Source organism: Aricia agestis, chromosome 11 (genome assembly GCF_905147365.1).
Source record: "Aricia agestis chromosome 11, ilAriAges1.1, whole genome shotgun sequence".
NCBI classification, from domain to species: Eukaryota; Metazoa; Arthropoda; class Insecta; order Lepidoptera; family Lycaenidae; genus Aricia; species Aricia agestis.
The window spans coordinates 14,748,473-14,770,267 of NC_056416.1; the positions used below are offsets into that span (position 1 = coordinate 14,748,473).

Genomic DNA, 21,795 nt, shown 5'->3' on the forward strand with positions numbered 1-21,795 from the left:
ATTAATTAGTGAGGAGATAGATCTAAATAAATAGAATATATCTTAGGAAAAATTACAGAAATAAGTGCAATACAGTTGTATTATGTACTGCGATTTCATACCTCGCAATCGTTGTATTATGTACTGCGATTTCATACCTCGCAATCTTTGTATTATGTACTGCGATTTCATACCTCGCAATCGTTGTATTATGTACTGCGATTTCATACCTCGCAATCGTTGTATTATGTACTGCGATTTCATACCTCGCAATCTTTGTATTATGTACTGCGATTTCATACCTCGCATCTTTGTATTATGTACTGCGATTTCATACCTCGCAATCGTTGTATTATGTACTGCGATTTCATACCTCGCAATCTTTTAGATAGACATCTGTAGTTAAAACAAAAAATACAATCACACTCTTTTACCCATATTATCCAAAAAAAATAATGTTATTGCATAATATGGTCATTGTTTCTAGCCTTACTATGTTACATGGCAACGGAGAACTTACATTATTTACATGTGTATTACTATAATTTATTGCCATTAGACTTAGGGTCGCGTAGATGCATTTCTAAATATGTATGGATTTGACAGAATTGCAAGACGTCTCACGCAATCACAGAATATATATTAGTAGTACCAACAGAAGTCCAACTCGTGAAACCCGTTTAAAAAAATAACAACTCTTGCTGCGATACTATAAAGTTCAAATTCCGACCGCGCAGTGCCAGGTGCCTACAATTATATTTGCCTACATGTGCGCTCTCTTTCTATCTCGTAAGAGATATTCTTTCTGACGAAATCAAGATTGTCACCTTTTAGAAAATAAAATAATCTTCTTTTAATTGCTATAGCTACTAATAGCAAACTTTTTTATAGTAATAATCAAATTTTAGTAACCCAACGTATATTTTATAATAGTTTTATATTCGATTATAGTGTATGAGCTGGTCAGGAATTTTTTACAACTTAAACATAGTAACTTGTGTTTATTTATGTGTAGTATGCGGTTTGTTTGTAACAAATTGGTTTATTTGCTATGTTTGTGTTTTTTTTTAATCTTTTTTTGTATTTTAAAGTCTTAAATTACTTTATTGAAATATTTCTTTGACTTTTTTCAATTGTTCATATTTATCAGATTAATAACGATTATGTCACAGCGGTTAAATCAGTACGTAGATATATGCGACGAAAAAATCTTGCGCGCGCGTCACCGCTCGCTTGTGAGTCCCTTGTGATCTGCCCCTTTAAAGGGGTACTTACAGCTCGATACCTAAAGGCGCGAGTGGGACAGGCCTGACGCAATTGAAATCTGTCAATTGAGTACAATTTTAGAACTGCATCTACGCGTCGATTTGCAGTCTACTGTATGATATAAACATTAATAGAAAGGTTATATTTATTGAAAGCAGGTCATACACAAGCTGTCCATCGACTGAAATCCCATTTAACCCATTTTACTTAGAACATGTGATGTGAAACCATTCTGAATAGACGGCACTTGTATGGCCAGCTTCAGTAAAGATGTAAAGTGAGTAATATTATTAAACTTGGATATTAAAAGGTGTAACATAGGAAAAGGTTGAAGGCCATTGAAGGCGAGACCGCACTAAAGCGACACAAGTACACAACACTACGCGACACTTCACGTTCCATAGAACTGACGTTCGTAAAACCGAAAACGTCAGATTCAACGTTTTCGGTCGTCAGTTTTACAAACGTGAATCTGACGATTGTGTGTGACGAAGTGTCGCGTCGCGTCGCTGTCGCGTAGTGCGGTCTATCTTTTAATCTTACAAAGTCTGAAAGAATGAAAGAATTTTAGCAAACACTAAACAGTATTATTCCCACTATTATCATACAATAATTAAACCCTGTAATATAGTCTATACTCTGTTCCAATTAAACGTAAAAAACATATTTTGAGTCATAGAAATTCTTTTAGGCATGTTAAATAAATTACATTTAAATTAGTAGCATTTCCGCTTTTTTAAATTTACTTGGAATTGGAATAGAGTGTAGAAAGAATTAAACTATTGTCTACATGGCATAAAACCAATAATAATTCTCAAATGCTGCTCAAACTTAAGCCACAGACTGTCACCCGTGACACAATGGCAAGGTCGGCTAGTTAATTGTCTTAATTTATGTATACAGTATAATATATACTGTCTATCATACTTCCTTACATTTTGCATAATATAAGCAAGCGTAAAAGCGGTTTTGCACTAGTTTTATATAGTTGTTACATCGTGTTTACTTTTGAATCACCTTAATGTTCTAAGCGAGTTAGAATTGTCAAAAGGTAAGCAACACTGTCATAAAATATGGTTGGCTTTGTGTATTTTCAATACTCTGTTCACGTTAGTTACGACAATATTGATATACTTACCACCTTGTTAATGTATCTCAGTAGTCATCGCATTTCTATTGTATAAACTGAATGAATGAGAGAGAGATCATTCTCAAAAGACATAATCAAAGTTGATATTATATTTGTGTCATAGGTGATAAGACAAGAGTCTGGAGGCCTCTACGCATTCGTATTTAGCCTCGTACGGTACTGTACATCGGCTATGTAATATACCTACATAACACCTCACTGGGCACGCCTTACGGGGCACAAAATGCCCACGGGCCTCAAAACGACCCACACGCCACAAAATGACTCATAGAGCACAATTATATAACCACAAAACGCCTTTTAGGCCCCACCAAACGCGCTTAAACACTTTACTTGCCATAACACCTCACAAACACTTAACTTCAGCCTCAGGAGCGGAAGAATCGTACAGCTCGCACTATATACTGCCGGCAGATGGGGCACTCGGCGAGCTGGCGCGAGCATTCGGTGCAAGCGGCTATGTGCCCGCACTCGAGCAGCACGCATTCAAGCGGCGCCGCCATGCAGATCTTGCAGCACTCCTCCAGGGGTAGGTTCTCGATTTCTGTGGGCGGTTACATATAGATTATCACGAAAACCGTTGTCTTACCGAAGGTATGATATAATGATCTTTTGTTTGAGTTTTTATTTAATTATATCTAACTCCAAATAAAAAAAACAATGCATCATCATTAATTTAATTTCGTCAAACACGATTAAAAATTTTTTTGCGACGACTCTTCTCTGCTTATAACGTCATACGTTTACTAAACGTTATTACATACAAACAGTAGACCACATTTTGACCAAATTTTTCAAGTTATTTGCAAAGTGTGTGCCGCGGCACACTAGTGTACCGTGGTCAGCAGTAATTATTGGCGTGCCTCGGAAAAAGTCATCGCACTTAGTTCTAGTGCTAAGTTCCGAAAAAGGAATGTAGATGTGATGTGTAAATAACTCACTTAGACGTCGATAATAATCCGTTTACTGTCCACACACATACACTATTGTTTAAAAGCACAGATGGAATAATAGGATAGCAAGCACAGGAGAGTAGAAGAAAGTCAGAAGTAACAGTATAGAAAAGAAAATTAAGCCAAAAACTAGCATAGCATCCGCGTCGCAAAGCGTGAAAAAGCAGACTGATCGTCAAGCGAGCGGGCGCGGCCGGCGGCGAGCGTCGGCGCAGCGACTAGCCGGTTCTCGGACGCGCTCCTTGCACTCGTATGCTCCGTCTCATTGACGTCACCGCGGTCACTTGTCGTGCGCGGTTCCACACTACGTTTCTCGACAACGGTACGGCACGGCACGTAATAGTTTAATTGACGTCGTGCATAATGTTATGAATAGTGTAAGTATTATGTTATTTTATTTAATTAGGATAGTTTTTATATTACTTTTATTTATTTTTATTTTAGTATTATATATGTCGCAACCGACTGGTTTAAATAGCCGTTCAATCAAACAGCTAGCCCTTTGACTGAACAACGCCATTCAATCACATGGCTATACGTCGTTTAGCCGACTTGTTGACTACAACGTTCAACACTACAGCTAGACGACGCTTAGCCAACTGGTTTAATGGCAAATTAACTAGGGCGACCATTAGCTTAATATGTAATTTGGGAGAATAGGAAAACTTTTTGTATTTTATTGAAAGATTATTCTCGGATTAAGTTTAAGGGGTGACCAAAAGTTTAATGCAATAAGTAAAAATAAAAAATTCTGAGGCGTGTTTTTTGGCGGTCGCCGGCAGCTGCCCCCCTCGACTCAAGTTGCATTATATATCGACGAAGGGGTGGGAGCTTAGAGTAAGAACTGTACACAAACGTCGACGTTTTCCCTACTAAGTATATTATCTCGTACTTTTATCTATAAAAATTAAAAATTAAGAAAACGAATTTTTGCCATTTGTTTGCAATACAATATTTTTACAACTAAAAATTATTAATTTTTTATTCTTTATAAACACCTTGTTTATGAAAAATCTGATTTGCCCCCCCTGACCCAGAACCTGGGTAATTTGCCCCCCCCTGGCACCAGAAACTGGGTAATTTGCCAATTTGCCCCCCCCTGGCTCAGAACCTGGGTACGCCCATGCTTACCTCCAAATATTTTTATCTTAGATATACCTATCTTGAACACAAAAACGTTTGCGGAACACTGTTATAGACAGTACTCACCGCTCCTGTACTTATGGTGGTCAGCGTACAGCAGGCGCGCGCGCTGCAGCAGGTCAGCTCGCTCGACGGCGCCGCGGTACTCCACGCGGTTCCGCGCCAGCAGCTCCTTCAGCTGCCGCACGCTGAGCGCCTCCAGCTCCTCTGGAGACCGCATCTGTTCCAGGTTCGTGCTTCCACCTGAAGGAATAATGTGAATAGAAGTATTGGTAAATATATTATAGTAAACTAGACAGATATACTGTTTTTATTACACATACATTCGAAAATGACTGGGCGTATTTACTACACAATGTAGAAACGTAGTTTTACAACCAAATAGTAACTACAGTGGTGTTATTAAATAGCTTCTGATCCCTGCGAGCTTTTGTCACCTCTCACCTTTAGGGGATTTTATATGACATCGAATTCATATTATAGCGGGCGCTGTTTTGTTCCCATACAAATTATAGTTTACGTCCTCACGGTAAGAAGCGACAAAGAGTTCACTGAATAGTAAATAGGAGTGTTAGTATGTAAATAGTTTATGAATAGCAAATACGCATTCGCTGAATAACCTTGATCCCTTACCGGCGGGTTGAGGCGCGTCAAAACTGAGATCACTGTGCGAGGCGGAACGCGCGCGGGGCGGCGGCGCCGGGGGCGCCAGGTCGCTCTGCAGGCTGCCGCTGGAGGAGGCGGCGGGCGGGGAGCGCGGCGAGGCCGGGGAGAGGGGCGAGGCCGAGCGCGGCTCCGCCCCCAGCGACCGCAGCTCCAGTTCGGACGTCGCGCGGCGCGGGGGTGAGCTGGCCGCCGTCAACAGGTCCTCAGAGTCTGTTATTGGAGTGTTAACACAATTAAATTACGTAAATAAAAAATTGTTAATGATGAGAACTGATGTGATGACTGGTAATGAGACCAGTGGCAGATCGGCATCTTTTTGGCCTGTGTATCACCTTGTTTCTTGTTCGATCTAGTCAGATGGACTGATTAAGACCTACAAATACGTCATGAAATCGTCAAACTAAGGTAAGTTTAACATTTGTGTGAGAATACTTCTCTGTTGTTTGATAGGTAATTGTTTAAACAGACACGTTAGACAATCGCATTATTTCTATATTGGGTGAAGGCCAATCCCCTAGCTGTGATCTGTCGGATGGGTTTGACATAACGCGACCAGTTTACGTAGGTCCGTCAGTACCATTGGGCAGCGGGTCGGCGGGGCGCGTGACGAACTCCCAGCCGGCGTCATCCTCGTCCTCAATCTCGTAGCAGTCGTGTGTGTCGACGCGCGGGGAGCCCGCGCTCGCGCTGCTCGGCGTCTCCGGCGTTTCCGGCGTCGGCAGCGGCACCTCGATGTCCGGCTCTCCGCCTATAAATGATGCGTTTTGATTCGAGCCAGAGGCGGCGTAAGTCGTAGGCGATGTGGGCGACCGCCCACGGCCTCGCGGTGTATACGATAAGTACTCGAGCGCGCCCCATAGACCGCTATTTTTGGACAGCGAATTTTTAAAGGATTAAAGAGTGGTTGATACTCAAATTTTTATAAATAATAATATTTAAAAAAGTTTAAGAGTATAAAAAAAGTTTCTCTCAACACAAAAACAAAATCCGTCCTCTTGCGTAATCCATCAGGGGGCCCCGCAAAATATATCTTGTCCACATCAAATTTAGGTCTTGCCCCGCCACTGATTCAATCTAGAAGCCCAGGAGGCATAGGATAATGATTCCTAAGCTTAGTAAGCAGGCTAACAACTTAAGCCTGTGTTCGCGCCAAACTTTAGCGCGACGAATGTGGCAGTTGGCAACACTGCGCATGAGTCTGCGCTGTCAGCTGTCATACGTTTGACAAGTGACACAGTCCATTACCGGCGCGCGATCGTTACATACGAAAAATATCGGCTAGCCGTTCCCGTGATTCGCGATAAATCCTCAGCTCAGTGAAATAGAAGGTGACAGTGTCGTGTGACTACGAGCATCAGCACATCAGCCCTATCAGCTCATCTGCCCAGCTACCTCAGCCACCAGGTAACCCCAGTTTCCTTTCTGCCCATCGTTGTAGTGTAGGGGTCCTCGCCCCTACATTTTCTGGTCCTTTCGAGCCGTCCAGTGACCTTTCTGGTCATCTCGAGCCTTTCAGCACACTCCCTGGTCCATAGCGAGCCTAGGAATATTTTTTTTTCACCCACCCGCTTTAATGCCCCGCCCGGCGAAAATTAAAACTACAGTTCATTCTGCTCATATTTCTGCCTTATCTTATTAGAATCCCATTTTATTACTAATATTCTATCGAATAAAGTAGCCTCCGCCCATTTTTTACCCCCTTACGGCAATATTTTTGCAAGTTTGCCAAATACGATTTTGTTCGTCCGCCATATTAAGTAATAATTTGCATAGGTAATTTAATCCCCTATCATCTTATTGTGTAATTGTAATCGCATTATTTTCAGCCCATATATTGCGTCTATATTGCATTTAAATTAAATTCCCGAATATATTTCAGCCCAAATACCAATATAAAAATATCTTCAACATAATTCCGTCGGGTTGTAGGAACAAAGAAACTTTCATACATCACATAGTTTGTGCCTATTACATTAAGTGTTATTATTGTTCAGCTCATTGAAATATTTACAGTTGTTTAAGTTAACTTAGCACTTAGGTACTTTGACTTAATTACTCGCCTTATCGCGATCGATCTTTCGTCGCGCGCGCATACCTCAGCACCTCCGCTCCGATAGGAAACATCTGTTAATTGTTTTTAACTATTACAATAACAAGCGTCTTAGGTATCGCATTTAAACGTTTTATGTCTCCGCTCATTACATAATACCTATTGCTGTTACCGAGTTATACTTGCGTTAGAATTCAGATATACTGACTCAGCACATTACTATAACACTTTACTATTTTTTCAACATAGTTTATTAACTACTTATATACATTTTTATCAGCTCGTTAAGGTTCCTTTACACTAGCATGCCTACTAAATCGCAAGCTGCCGTTTTCAGAGAGGCCGTCAAAGCTTTCAGTCGGCTCAAAGAAATTGCGACAGCACTTTCTAGTGGCGACTCCAAGGAGTCTTCTCAAACATTAAGAAAGGAATTTAATGCGCGATTCAAGGAAGTTTCCTATCAAAAAACAAGACTCGAAAATATTTATCATGAGATTCTAGACGACCCAAACTTATCCCAAGATAACGAAAAACTATATACGTCCAATTACGACAGTGCGATTTCGGACTATTATTTTATTTTAACGGCGGCGGAAAACACACAAAGTACTTCGGAGTCTCCTCAGCTCACTTCTTCCGTTTTGCCTAAAATTGAGCTTCCGAAGTTTAATTCGTTGGTTGAAGAATGGCCTTCTTTTATTACGATTTTCCGTAGTCTGATGGACGACATGGCAACGTTGTCGGACGCGGTAAAATTACATTACCTGCTCTCATGCCTGTCGGGGGAGGCATTATCCATGGTTTCTCATCTAAAAATCACTAACGAGAATTATAGTGTTGCGCTCGACATACTAACGCGTCGATATGAAAACCGTCGCGTGTTGATCGACAGGTTTGTCGATATTATACTCGGTCTGCCCAATATTCATATACGCTCGAGTATCCGAGCTACTTTTCTCACTCCGCTCATCTCGGCTCAAAGCGCATTAAAAAACTTAAACTTGCCTATGGACAGCAACTATGTTTTTGTCTCCATTGTAGTCCGTAAACTACAGGGGGAGCTCCGCACATTATTCGAGAGGAGATACGGCGCCTCTGATGTCCTGCCCACATTAGATAATTTAATCACTTTTTTAGAAGAGCACGCGCGCTGCATCGAGACAGAATGTCCGACGCCAGCGCGCACTGAGTCTCAAGGTCAAGCGGGACCTTCCCGTCAACAACCCCCCTCCCCCCGTTCTCCGCGCAGTCTCCGCTTTAGACCCATCAGCCCCGCGTATCAGCGCTCGCCTTCAGCACATACCATGCGTACCCCGCATGTCAGCCCAGCTCCCCCCCGACAAGTTCAGCACGTATACTCAGCTCAAGCCAGTTTTAAATCTAAGTTTTACTGCCCATATTGTAGGTCCACAGAGCACAAATTAATAGCTTGTCCCAAGTATAACCATCAGCCCATTCAAGGACGTTGGGACTTTATCGAGTCAAAAGGTAGATGTCGTAAATGTTTAGGTCCGCACTACGAAAACGAATAAAGGTCGACTGGTGTCTGTAAGGATTGTGGTAGTCCTAATCATCACACTTCTCTTCATCGTCATGATGCACCACGCTCGCCAACATCATCAGCTCATTTACTTCCTGCTCACCTGCGCGCGCAGCCCCGTCGTCGTGATAATAATAATAATGCTCATACCTACACATCTAATACTAACCATACGATCGTTCATCATCAACCATCTACATCTCATCAGTCGCATTCATCTTCGCCTCATAATAATAATAATAACAAACAATGACTACCTACCATCACGGAGCATTCAGAGTTAGAAAATCAGCCCAATAATTTAAATAATAATTTTTCTCATCATAAATCCGCTCATAACTCAGCTCATAATTCAGCTCATAATGATTCCGCTCAAGTTAATACTACTCAGCATAATAATAACTCATTACAAACTCCCATATTATTACCTACAGTTGTTTTGAAAATTTCAGATAAATATGGTAACTATCATAAAGCACGCGCATTACTTGATTGTGGTAGTATGATAACTTTAATAACTCAACGCTTAGTAAAAACACTTAATTTACAAACGAAACATTGCTCATTAAAAATTACAGGCGTTGGAGATCAGCACATACAAAATTCTAAAGGTCATGTTTCGATTACTTTTCGGCCCACACGTAGTGACACGCCTTCTATCACAACTTCCGCTCATATTTTGAAGGATGTCACAGGTTACCTACCTATGCAAAAAATTCCCGATGTAGTACATGACTCGGAAAGTCAGCTTATTCCTTTAGCGGATCACAATTATCATACTCCTGCGCCCATCGATCTCATTTTAGGCTCAGATGTTTTAGGCCATGTGTTAGATGGTACTAAGGTGACTTTGGGCCCGGGGAAGCCCATAGCCTTCGGCACGATTTTTGATTTTGCACTCATAGGTCCTATTAAACAATTATATGATAACTCAGTAGTTCAAGTTAACTCCGCTCATATCGCTCATTCGACTCATTCCGCCCAATCCGCTCATTCTGCTCATTCTCATTCTCATCAAGATATAAATAAAAGTCTAGAACGATTCTGGGAGTCAGAAGAACCCCAGCCGCGTCCAACTCACTCAAACCCATTACATGAACAATGTGAAGACTTATTCCGCTCAACTACTACTCGTAACCGATCGGGACGTTATATCGTAACTCTTCCATTTTTATCGAATGCTCCGCAATTAGGTAGTACACATGCTATTGCTCTCCGTAGATTTCTCAACTTAGAAAAGCGATTACAATCCGACCATTCATTCCGCTCAAAATACATAGAATTTATGAACGAATACATAAACTTAGGCCACATGACACCTTGTCATCCTTCTACTTTTACCCATAAACCTCATTATTATATTCCTCATCATGGTATATTTAAATCAGGTACTGATAAACTCCGCACAGTATTCGATGGCAGTTGTAAGTCATCCAATGGTGTCAGCCTTAATGATTGCCTACATACAGGCCCCGCCCTTCAGCGTGATATTGTCGATATAATTCTGACATTCAGGACACATCGTGTAGTCTTTACCACAGATATAAAAATGATGTTTAGAAATATTATTATCAATCCAGATCAACGTCATTATCAGCTCATACTCTGGAGATCGTCTCCTGATCGACCTTTACTCACATATGCGCTCAACACTGTTACATACGGATTACGTTCAAGTCCTTATCATGCTATCCGCACATTATTACAACTAGCTGATGATGAAGGTCATCGCTATCCCCAAGCTGCTCATGTATTACGTAACTCCATATTCGTAGATGACATTCTCTGTGGTCATGACTCCATAGAAGAAGCTTCAGCTCTTCAATCTCAGCTCATTAATTTATTATCGCTTGGTGGTTTCCAGCTCAGTAAATGGAAATCTAACACTCCTCAACTCTTACAACGTTTCCCAGATGATCAATGCGAAATGCCTAAGGACTTTGACATCAGCTCAGATTCTCCCTCTGTTAAGGTTTTAGGTATTAGATGGATTCCGCAGTCTGATGAATTTACATATCACATTTCACTACCGCCAATTCCTCACATAACGAAACGATCCATACTCAGCACTGTAGCTTCTCTTTATGATCCAAACGGTTGGATCACTCCTGTCATATTCCGCGCAAAGTTACTTCTACAAAAATTATGGTTGCTCAAATTGGATTGGGACGACCCCACTCCAGATAACATTACACAAGACTGGCAGCGCATTTCTCATGATCTTCCGCACATCTCAAACATACATGTTCCCAGACACGTAGCTCCGCACAAATTAACTTCTACATACTCACTTCACGGTTTCGCAGACGCCTCAGAAAATGGTTTTGCTGCAGTCGTATATTTACACGAATTAAATCACGATGGATCAGCTAACGTTCAACTCATAATTGCTAAATCTAAGGTAGCCCCTATTAAAAATAAACTCACAATTCCAAAATTAGAATTATCCGCGGCTACACTTTTATCTCAACTCATGTCTCGTGTCTCTCAACATCTCTCCGCTCATCTAACAATATCTCAACACGTCTGTTGGTCAGACAGCACCATTGTACTGGCGTGGATTAAAACTCCTACTCATCGTTTACAAACATTTGAAGCTAACAGAGTAACCAAAATTACTAATAACTCTCTCTCACTCATCTGGCGTCATGTACCTACACACTTAAACTCTGCTGATTGTGCCAGCAGAGGAATCTCAGCACATTCTCTTCTTTCGCATAGTTTATGGTGGTCTCCTCCTTGGCTCAAACTGCCAGAGGATACCTGGCCCAAGATGCCTTCAGCTCACACTCGACAGGAATTACCTGGACTCAAACCTAAACAAGTTCCATGTCATTTCACAATCCCCGGTATAGATAGTGATCTTCTTACACGATTCAGCTCATTAGATAAACTTATCGGCGTCACAGCGTACATGCGACGATTTATTTCTAACTGTAAATTACCTACACACTCGCGAGAACTAGGTCCGCTAACTGTAAATGAACGTAGACAAGCTCTGCTCTTCTGGATCCGCTCTGTTCAACAGAACTCATTCGCAGAAGACATTCACCGCCTGCAAATTAACAAACTCTGCACAGTTAGGTTACAACGATTATCACCTTTTATGCAGGACGGTCTCCTACGAGTAGGTGGTAGACTCACTCGCTCGGAACTCACATACGATGCACAGCATCCATTCATACTGCCTAGTTCTAGTCCGCTCACAGACCTTATCATCGATCACTATCATCGTATTCATTGTCACCCTGGCACCGATACGTTACACGCTATATTACGTCAACAATTCTGGATATTATCAGCACGCCGCATCATTCGACATAAAACGTATAAATGTATAAGATGTTTCCGTTGCCGCGCTCAGCCCGAAATGCCTGTCATGGCTGACCTTCCAGCCGACAGAGTTATACCTCAGCCCGTATTTAGTCACGTGTCTACAGATTTTGCCGGCCCATTTTTACTTAAATCGAGTCAACTACGAAATGCTAAGTTAATAAAAGGTTACTTTTGTATATTCGTTTGTCTCACTACAAAGGCGGTTCACTTGGAACCCGTATCCGCACTTTCTACAGATGCATTTATTGCCACGTTACAAAGATTTTGCTCACGTCGCGGTGTTCCCGTTTTAATACGTTCCGATTGCGGCACAAACTATGTAGGTGCTAGGAATCAGCTCCTAGAAGTTCAACAATTTCTCAATGACAATAATGACGCCATTTCCCATAAACTCTCGGCTCAAAATATAACTTGGTTACTTAATCCGCCCAAGGCCCCGTGGATGGGAGGCATCCACGAGATTAATGTCAAATCAACAAAGCAACTCCTCTACCGTGTAATCGGTGAACAACGCCTCACATTTGAGGAATTTTCAACTCTGCTCGCTAGAATTGAGGCCGTATTAAATTCTCGGCCTATCAGCCCACTATCGTCCGATCCTACAGACTATCAGCCCCTCACAGCCGGCCATTTCCTCATAGGCCGTCCGCTCACAGCTCTTCCCGAGCACACAATAGATGACAGAGTCATCTCCCCCCTTAAGCGCTTTCAGCTCATTCAATCTCTCTCTCAGCGTTTTTGGGCTCTCTGGACCAAGTCCTACCTCCATACCCTTCAAATCCGCTCCAAATGGCTTTCCTCTTCCTCTCCACCCAAAATTGGGGAACTGGTTCTGCTCAAAGAAGACAATCTGCCTCCGCTCCAATGGAAGATTGGAAGAATCACACGCCTACTACCTGGGAAGGATGGAGTCATCAGAGTTGTGGACTTGGCCACCTCACAAGGCCAGCTGCGGAGACCTGTCGGCAAGATTTCCCGGCTCCCACTGGATTCAGCTCAAGATGGGGATCAGCTCACGCCCATTGCCGGGCCCCCCCAGGATGTTCGCGCCAAACTTTAGCGCGACGAATGTGGCAGTTGGCAACACTGCGCATGAGTCTGCGCTGTCAGCTGTCATACGTTTGACAAGTGACACAGTCCATTACCGGCGCGCGATCGTTACATACGAAAAATATCGGCTAGCCGTTCCCGTGATTCGCGATAAATCCTCAGCTCAGTGAAATAGAAGGTGACAGTGTCGTGTGACTACGAGCATCAGCACATCAGCCCTATCAGCTCATCTGCCCAGCTACCTCAGCCACCAGGTAACCCCAGTTTCCTTTCTGCCCATCGTTGTAGTGTAGGGGTCCTCGCCCCTACAGCCTGATTTATGCATGTGCGACGCGTGATATATAGGGTAAATTCACATTAGATTATAATCACATGATTTAATAAAAAATATTTTTAATAATCACAGATTTTTGAATAAATATTAATAAAAAATACATACCAGGTCTTGTTGTAAACCTGTTGTCAGGTATTGTTGTCCTGTGTGTTGGCTGTTGTGGTGACCTTGGCTGAGCTCTGCTGACATGATCATGCATGGAGTTGAAGCAACTACCTGAAAATTTATATACAATCAATGATGATTAGAGAATACTGAATAAAGGCATATATTCTCAATGTATGTGATATCATGTGATCTTCATATAAAATTATTTCTGTGCATAACACAAAGTTGTATGATGTATAGACTCCAGCCTTGCTTGAGTAGGAAATACTTTTTAGGGTTCTGTACCCAAAGGGTAAAAACTAAGACTTTGTTGTCTGTCCGTATGTCTGTCTCCAGGCTGTATCTCAAGAAGCTCTATAGTAGGACTTCTGAAATTTTCACAGTTCTATTGCCGCTATAACGACAAATATGTACTGAAAACAAAATAAAATTTATATTTTCTCATACAACAAACATGATTTTTTCGCTCTATATCAATAATGGAGGTAGGCACTTGAATATTTCACGAATTCTTTTGTTATATGTGTACTTTAATATTTAATAATAGTATTAAAATAAAATAAAAATTTAAAAGGGTCTCCCATACAAGAACACAATTTTTAGCCTATTTTTGCTCTGTATCGTTACGGAACCATTCGAGCGCGAGCCCGACTCGCTCTTGGCCGATTTTTGACGGTTTACTTACTAACATAAAAGTAACATGATATTATAGGTTTTGCTTGTGTGCTGAAAATCCACAAACAAACATCATTCATAAATAATAAATATGATAATATTAATTATTATCCCAATATGATCTATGATCTATCTATATGAATATACCTGAACAATAGATATATTTATATTAAAGTTTTGAATTTCTTTAAATTTATAATAAAATATCTGTGATTACTAAGTATTATACACCAAAGCATATTTTAATACTCACTTCTGGAAGGTGGTGGTGCGGGCTGTGCAGTGGGTCGTATGTCGAAGGCGGAGTTGATCAGTTCATTGATGTTGTTGGTGAGTCCCTTGAGTGTGCCAGTGAAGGTGCCCGTCCTCGCTCCGCGCCGTCGGTATGAGCCGCTGTTCACATGCGATACACACAGGCTCACAAGTTCCTCCTTCTCTGTAAAATAGTTTATAATTTTATAGTCTATGCTACGGATAATGAAAGAATGGCACGGGTGCCAGAAGTGGCCCGCGACATACAATTTTGAGCATGCTACTGATCACAAAATTATCATAGTGATTATTGTTGGACGACCTCTGTGGCTCAGTGGTGAGCGCGTTGGTAGCTCAAGCCGGGGGTCACGGGTTCGAATCCCACCGACGGAACAAAAAGTTTTCAATGTTCCCGGGTCTGGATGTGTATTAAATATGTGTATGATATAATAAAAATCTTAAATATATGTATAGTATAAAAGTATTAAATATATTTCCGTTGTCTGGTACCTGTAACACAAGTCCTTTAGGTACTTAACATGGGGCCAGACTAACGTGGTGTGAAGCGTCCATAGATATTATTATTATTATTATTATTGTACAAAAGCACCAACTTAGGCTTGGGGCATTATATTTTTAAATACGCACCAGAATTTTAAATAAATATATTACAAATAAAAATAATACTTTATGGCACATCCATGACATCACCAAAGAATTCTTCAAAAAGTGGCATGTTGATATGGTAAGGTTTGCCATCCCTGGCCAATGCCAACATTTAACGCAAATATACTGTTCTATATAAAGATACTAAGTATAATATTGTTTTTTTGTTTGTAATATATAAATGGAATGATAACAATAGCAATTATTTTTTTTAGGTACTTCCAACTTTACTGTTTTGGAAAATCTAATTATGTATTTAATAAAAAATAAAGAAACAATACCCTGAGAGTTAAATCTCATGTATATTTTATCTTTAAAATTATGGTAATTAGAAGACAAACATTAAATCTTAAACATATTAACATGAAATACATGTTATTGTCTACAGGTAGACAATTGATTATCATTATCAATTTATTATTACATTATTAATTATTAGACAAATTAATATATTATTACATTATCAACATGTAGTAGGCAGGTCTGCCTACTACATGTTGATATGTACTTTTGTTATAATTATTGATAAGAAAGAACTTCTTTGTTAAACTTGTCTTTCAAGACAAAAGCAACTTTTCTCAATTATCAGTCACGGACAAAACATAATATATGAAAGCATAACATTGGTACACAAAGTGAGGGTTTTTAATTAGTTAGGGATAATTATTGTAGATGTGAGTTGAACAAAGAACATGATAACTAAGATTTTGTAACATAAGGACATATATATTATATAAGACGACCTCTGTGGCTCAGTGGTGAGCGCGTTGGTAGCTCAAGCCGGGGGTCTCGGGTTCGATTCCCGCCAACAGAACAAAAAGTTTTCAATGTTCCCGGGTCTGGATGTATATTAAATATGTGTATGATATAATAAAAATCTTAAATATATGTATAGTATAAAAGTATTAAATAAACTTATTTCCGTTGTCTGGTACCTGTAACACAAGTCCTTTAGGTAGGTACTTAGCATGGGGCCAGACTGATGTGGTGTGAAGCGTCCATAGATATTATATTATTATTATTATACTAATTTTTCCCTTATAATTTTAACAAACCTTGTAACTTACCTACTTCATCACTTGGCTAATGTATCTGTTCATACATAAATGCACAATTTTTTTATTTCAAATAATTTTTCCGGCTCCAAAGACTCTATTTATGCAAAAAAAACTGCAATTTTTTACTGTTAGTTATTGTGTTCTTCTACTCATGTCTTCAATAATTGAAGGTGTTACATAAATGGACCAACACAATTATTGTGTTGGTCCATTTAAGTAACACCCAAAACTACACCTTAAACACATTAATCATGTGATAATACTAATATACAAAATAGGCTAAGTAAAAGTACCTATTGGAGAATATCCTGTTATTAACAGGGAAACCCAGAAAATAAACAACTGAAAATAAACAAACCAATGTGTCACCAGCCAAAACTATTCATGAAAATCATGGTTTTGTAAAGGAGATCTATTCGTACCGACACATCCTCTGGTGGAGATATTCTGTCGTTGTAGGAAGCACTGAAGGTCTCGAACTTTCAGGTGTGATATAGTTTGACGAGACAGGGGACGGGTAGACAGAACTCTGCACGGCCCGCACATAGTCCCACCTCCCCTGCGAAGACAGTCACTGCAGTAGTGTCTCTCGCACTCCGAACATGCCCGCTTTCGTCTAAATACACTGAACTGCACGGCACAACTTTCGCACGGCATCTTAGAAAATCCGCGTCCTCGCACAAACATTAGACATAATCGCCCACACCACTTCTATACGTTAAGTACTATTCCCGAGCTATCGCATAGCTTTCGTTAGAACATAATAATAGTATTTGTTGTAAAACAAAATTACTACAAAAAACTTTGATAAAATGTAAAACGAAATTTGTAATAAACTATGACATTCACATGACATTTGTGACTTGACAGTTGACAGTAGCGTGACAGTGACATTTTATAACCATAGTGCATACAAGATCGCGTATTTTTTTTTGCCAAAAATATGAGATTATAATAATAATAATTAGTATACATAGACTTAATAAATATGTTAGTATACTCCCAAATTAATAATGCGCATGTAAATCTTCGCTAAATTGTCGTAACCACGAAAACACCCATATCTATGAAACGTAAGAGCCCCAAACAATGTACTTGCATTTTGTATATCGCTGGCCCCGGGCAATAACGGCGTAATATCATAAATCGTTTTGTTCAGGAGAGACAAAATAAGCTATTTTGTTTATAGTGCAGCGTACAGTCGTCCAAAACAAATGTGTGATGTCTCATATGAAAGTTAATTTTTTTACCTATTTAACCATATCAAAATAATTGTAATAGTATAAACAATTATTGAAATAATTGAAAAAAAGTATAATACAACTAATAAGCGATATTGTTTATAAAATTATTGACTTTATAAAAACCCCAAACCGCTTGAGATTTACGGCTGTAAGAACATAATACGACGTATTTTTCGCTTTAGATTTCAAGCGTACCAGCCGATTACTCCGTTCTTCTGGGGAATCTTACAGCGAAAGCTTAGTTGTATCGTATCTTCACCGGTTTTTTTAGTTATGTTTCATAGAGTAATGCAAGAATACAGTTTATAAAGTCGTAAGAGAATTTTCGATTTAATAACATAGTATTCAATAAAGCTTTTGTCATTTATTATACCCAAAATATTATTTTAACTGATTGTGATAGATTAATGCTGATTGTGATAGATTAATGCTCAGAGAAGCCAAAAATCAAATAACATTAAAAAGGGCGTAACCGGCGTTTACCGCTTTGTTGCCCGGGGCCAGCGATATATAAGTAAATATCACATTGCCGGTGACTGTCCGCTGTTACCCGTCCGTCAATAAGTACCACAGATTAATAAGTACCTACTACACGTTACCATGGTAACGTCTAAGCAACGTCAGGACTCAGGCACCTCTACGCAACCTCACGTCGCTGCAAAACTTTTTAATTAAAGTTAAGTTTAAAACCAGTATATATTACAACACATTGGACATGGGCGTAGCGAGGTACAGGCAGGGGGGGGGGGGGGGGGGCTGCCCCCCCCTACAAGACCGATCGGTCGCTAATTCGCTAATGCTCACGAGTTTCATACCTAAACGTGGAGCGGAGAGAGATGCGAGGTGAGAGGAGAGGCATTCAATCCCAGTTCGCTCGCTCATATTTTGTTAAAAATCACGAATTCGAAGTCTAGGATTTTCTTAATCTGCCCATGGGCCGCTTTTAGCACTACCAGTGCCCTGGGCGAGATTTCACTCGGCGCCCAGGGTGCTGAATGCTGATAGTGTTGAAAAAATTTGGCGCCCCTTTTGTTTGACTTCAGCGCCTCTTTCGGCGTTAGGGCGGGGTGGCGACGCCGGTCGCCCCACCCCCCGCCCCCCGCTGCTACTGCCCTGCGGCATGCCTCACGTTCGCTGTTGACTGAGCTGCGCTATAACGCAATACAGAAAAAGGCACAGGGCCTCTATCATGAGCTCTTAAATCCATTCACTTTACGTCCTTATACTTACTGTATAAGGACGTAAAGTAAATGGATTTAAGAGCTCATGATAGAGGCCCAGTGTGGACAAAGCTAAAGTATTATTACGTAGTTAATCTGTTACACCCTGTATAGATAAACGAATTTCCGCAGAACAAAGTTGAAGTCTTTTTTGAAATAAAGGTACACTTTAGGCTTCAGTCTTGAAATCAGCAGCTGCCCGAGACTGAAACATTACATCTTTGTACTATAGTTTCTATAGTCGGCGAACCTCTGTCAGTAAAATAATTATTTTGAAACCAAATTCGAAAATTGGATGGATACTTGTTTCATTTGTATTTGGTACATAAAGTTAATATACCTAGCGGAATAGAGAAACAAAGGCCTGATCAAGAGAGATGTCACTGTCAGTAACACTGCGTGGTAAAAAGAGACGTGTGATACATGACAGCAGCACTCTTTTTTTGACGTCCAGTTGGCACGTGCCGCACGTTGACAATTTAATCCCATAGAAATCATGTTCAATCATGTTTGTGTAACTGTATAGGCCTCTTGGGTATCGTTGCTAAGCTACGGCAACGCCGCAGGTCGGTTGACGGCGGAAACTCACGGGCGCTTTTCTCATATGATTCTCATAAAAGTCACTGCACTTTACCTAATTGTTTATATTTTTAGCACAATAAAAAGTAATGAGCCAAATTATTATTGATTGTGGACTTCATAATACTTCCGCAGACTTTTTCCGCGGAAAATCAGTACTTATCGAAAGCTATATTTAATTAAATATACACGATCATGAAATATTCTTTCAAATTCGTTGAATATGATTTTTTACTTTGTATTTATTTATTTGTAAGATCATCTTCTTAGTTATTACTTATTACTAAAAACAGGTTGTTTACCTAATTAAAAATTATAGAGCATAATTCCAAAGCAATCATGTTCATGAAGTCTTCGAAATCCATGATGATGGAGAACGAATCATCCGTGTAAAAGTAATACCACAGACCAGAGTAGGTAATCGACTGTACGACGTGAAAGTGGAGCTATGTATTAAATAATCTAGACAAATATATTTTCAGCAATTTTTCAACCATACATGCAAAATAAAAATGGAAAATGCAGATGTATTTCATTATCAAAGAAATTTTTCTTTGATTTTTATGATTAATATGTAATATAATAAATTTACTAGATGACGCCCGCAACTCCGTTGTGCCATAACTCTTGCACAACGGAGTAACCGCGCGGGATTCGGGAACCGTACATTTTCGCGAGACAAAAAGTATCCTATGTCCAGTGGCGTAAATATAGGGCTGGCAAAATGCCACGGGCCCCCGACCCAAATGGGCAAACATTTTTAAGTAAGTACATAATATTGTTTATTACAAACGTGACGATTTTTACTGATAGAGCCCCATCAATTTGCCACGGGCCCCGGATCTTATAGTTACGCCACTGTCTATGTCCTTTTTCGGGACTCTTAAGAATACGTTATGGAGTTATCCATGCCAAATTTCAGCAAAATATGTTCAGCAGTTTAGGCGTTAAGAGGTAACAGACAGACACACTTTCGCACTTGTAATATTATTTGTAAATTAGTAATATCAGTAATTAGTATATTAGTATGATAATATTATAAATGCGAAAGTGAATATTGAAGGAATTAGTAATAAATATTGAACCGACAATAATTTTATATACTTACTAGCTGTCCCGGCAAACGTTGTTTTGCCATAAAATTATTTTCCCTATTTTCCTGCTTTTCTCTTGAAGGTTTTTCTGATTTTTTTTTCTATAGACCTCACGGAGCCCGAGACCTTTCCAACGAATGCAAAACCGTGGAAATCGGTTCGTGCGTTCTGGAGTTATAGCGCCAGGAAGGAAAACCGAAGGAAAATGTCGTGATTCTAGTGTTTCGCCATAAAGCACACAATGGCTCTGGTGGCGGAACCAATAATGGCAATCTTAGGTATTATTTTCGGTTAATAAAAAATTTTCGAAAATTAATGTCTAAAACAAACAAATATAACAGTACCTGAACTTTGTAGACATTTTACAAAAAATAAATACACTCCCGGGGGAGGCTACATGTGCGCAATAATCATCAAAACCTATTTCAAAAATGCTTCATAAAAATAAACATAATCAATAAGTAATAAAATAAGTCTTGTCTTCTAAATTACAAAATTATAAAAATTCCCGGTGACTCTGCTGGTAATTTTCGCCGGTAAATTTGTCATGACCTTCTTCGCCCTTTGACTCCTGCAAGATGACGTCTCGTACTTTATCGTCTAGTCTTGCCGGTTCAGCCAGCTTCCAACGTAGTGTGCGGTGGCGGTCCGGCCGACGTTCAAATGTTTCGTATCAGAAATTTCGGACAATGTGCGGCCGGGCTAAAGGTCTCAGCAACCAGGCCATAAGCTCCAAAAAAAATAGTTGTTACACTATTTGACAGGATTGGACAACAAATGTTTGACATGTAATAAACAAATCAGCATCTATTGAAATGATAAAGTATTCATTAATCATTATTCATTACACATATCGAGTTTTCATTGTTTTTAAGATGTATTCTGCTATTCGGGACGGAAACAAATCCAACAAATCAAAAACCATGGCAATCGGTCCAGCCGTTCTCGAGTTATAAGTGTTGTAACAAACACGACTTTCTTTTATATAATATATAAGATAGATAATATCGTTTTTTCAATTACAATATATTATTGTACATAAAACAATGATATTAAAAATAACTTGCACGTGATATTTTAGAAATATTCATGCGAGATTTAGATTTAAGCATGATTAATAATCGGCATGTTGATTTCGATACGTTTCCCAATTCCGTCTCAGAAACGAATAAAACGTTAATTCACGAATCCAAGATTGGGAATTTTTGCACCCTACAACATAACAGTACTTTGTACCGCCCATATTTTCCTTATTCAGAGCACTTTTAACGTTTTCAACGTGTTTTCATTAAAACTAGTAAACCGTATTTTACAGCTGATCGCACTCTGACACCCACCTGAATCTGCCACTCGCCGCGCCACTAGAGATATCCAAGAGGCCTATACGTACACATATTTTTTACACAGATGAAAACCAATTTTGGTTTCGTTT

General features: G+C 39.8%; 1 protein-coding gene across 1 annotated transcript; it reads right to left on the reverse strand.

Moving 5' to 3' along the window:
• Window positions 1-1,261: 1,261 nt before the first annotated feature.
• Window positions 1,262-17,034, reverse strand: LOC121731738 (E3 ubiquitin-protein ligase rififylin). Its single transcript, XM_042121330.1, has 7 exons — window positions 16,649-17,034; window positions 14,504-14,686; window positions 13,573-13,683; window positions 5,735-5,905; window positions 5,125-5,367; window positions 4,558-4,734; window positions 1,262-2,939 (listed from the first exon to the last, which is right to left on the reverse strand). Exons 1-7 carry the CDS (start codon window positions 16,911-16,913, stop codon window positions 2,764-2,766), a joined length of 1,326 nt encoding a protein of 441 aa, XP_041977264.1. The 5' UTR covers window positions 16,914-17,034; the 3' UTR covers window positions 1,262-2,763.
• Between the last annotated feature and the right edge of the window lie 4,761 nt (window positions 17,035-21,795).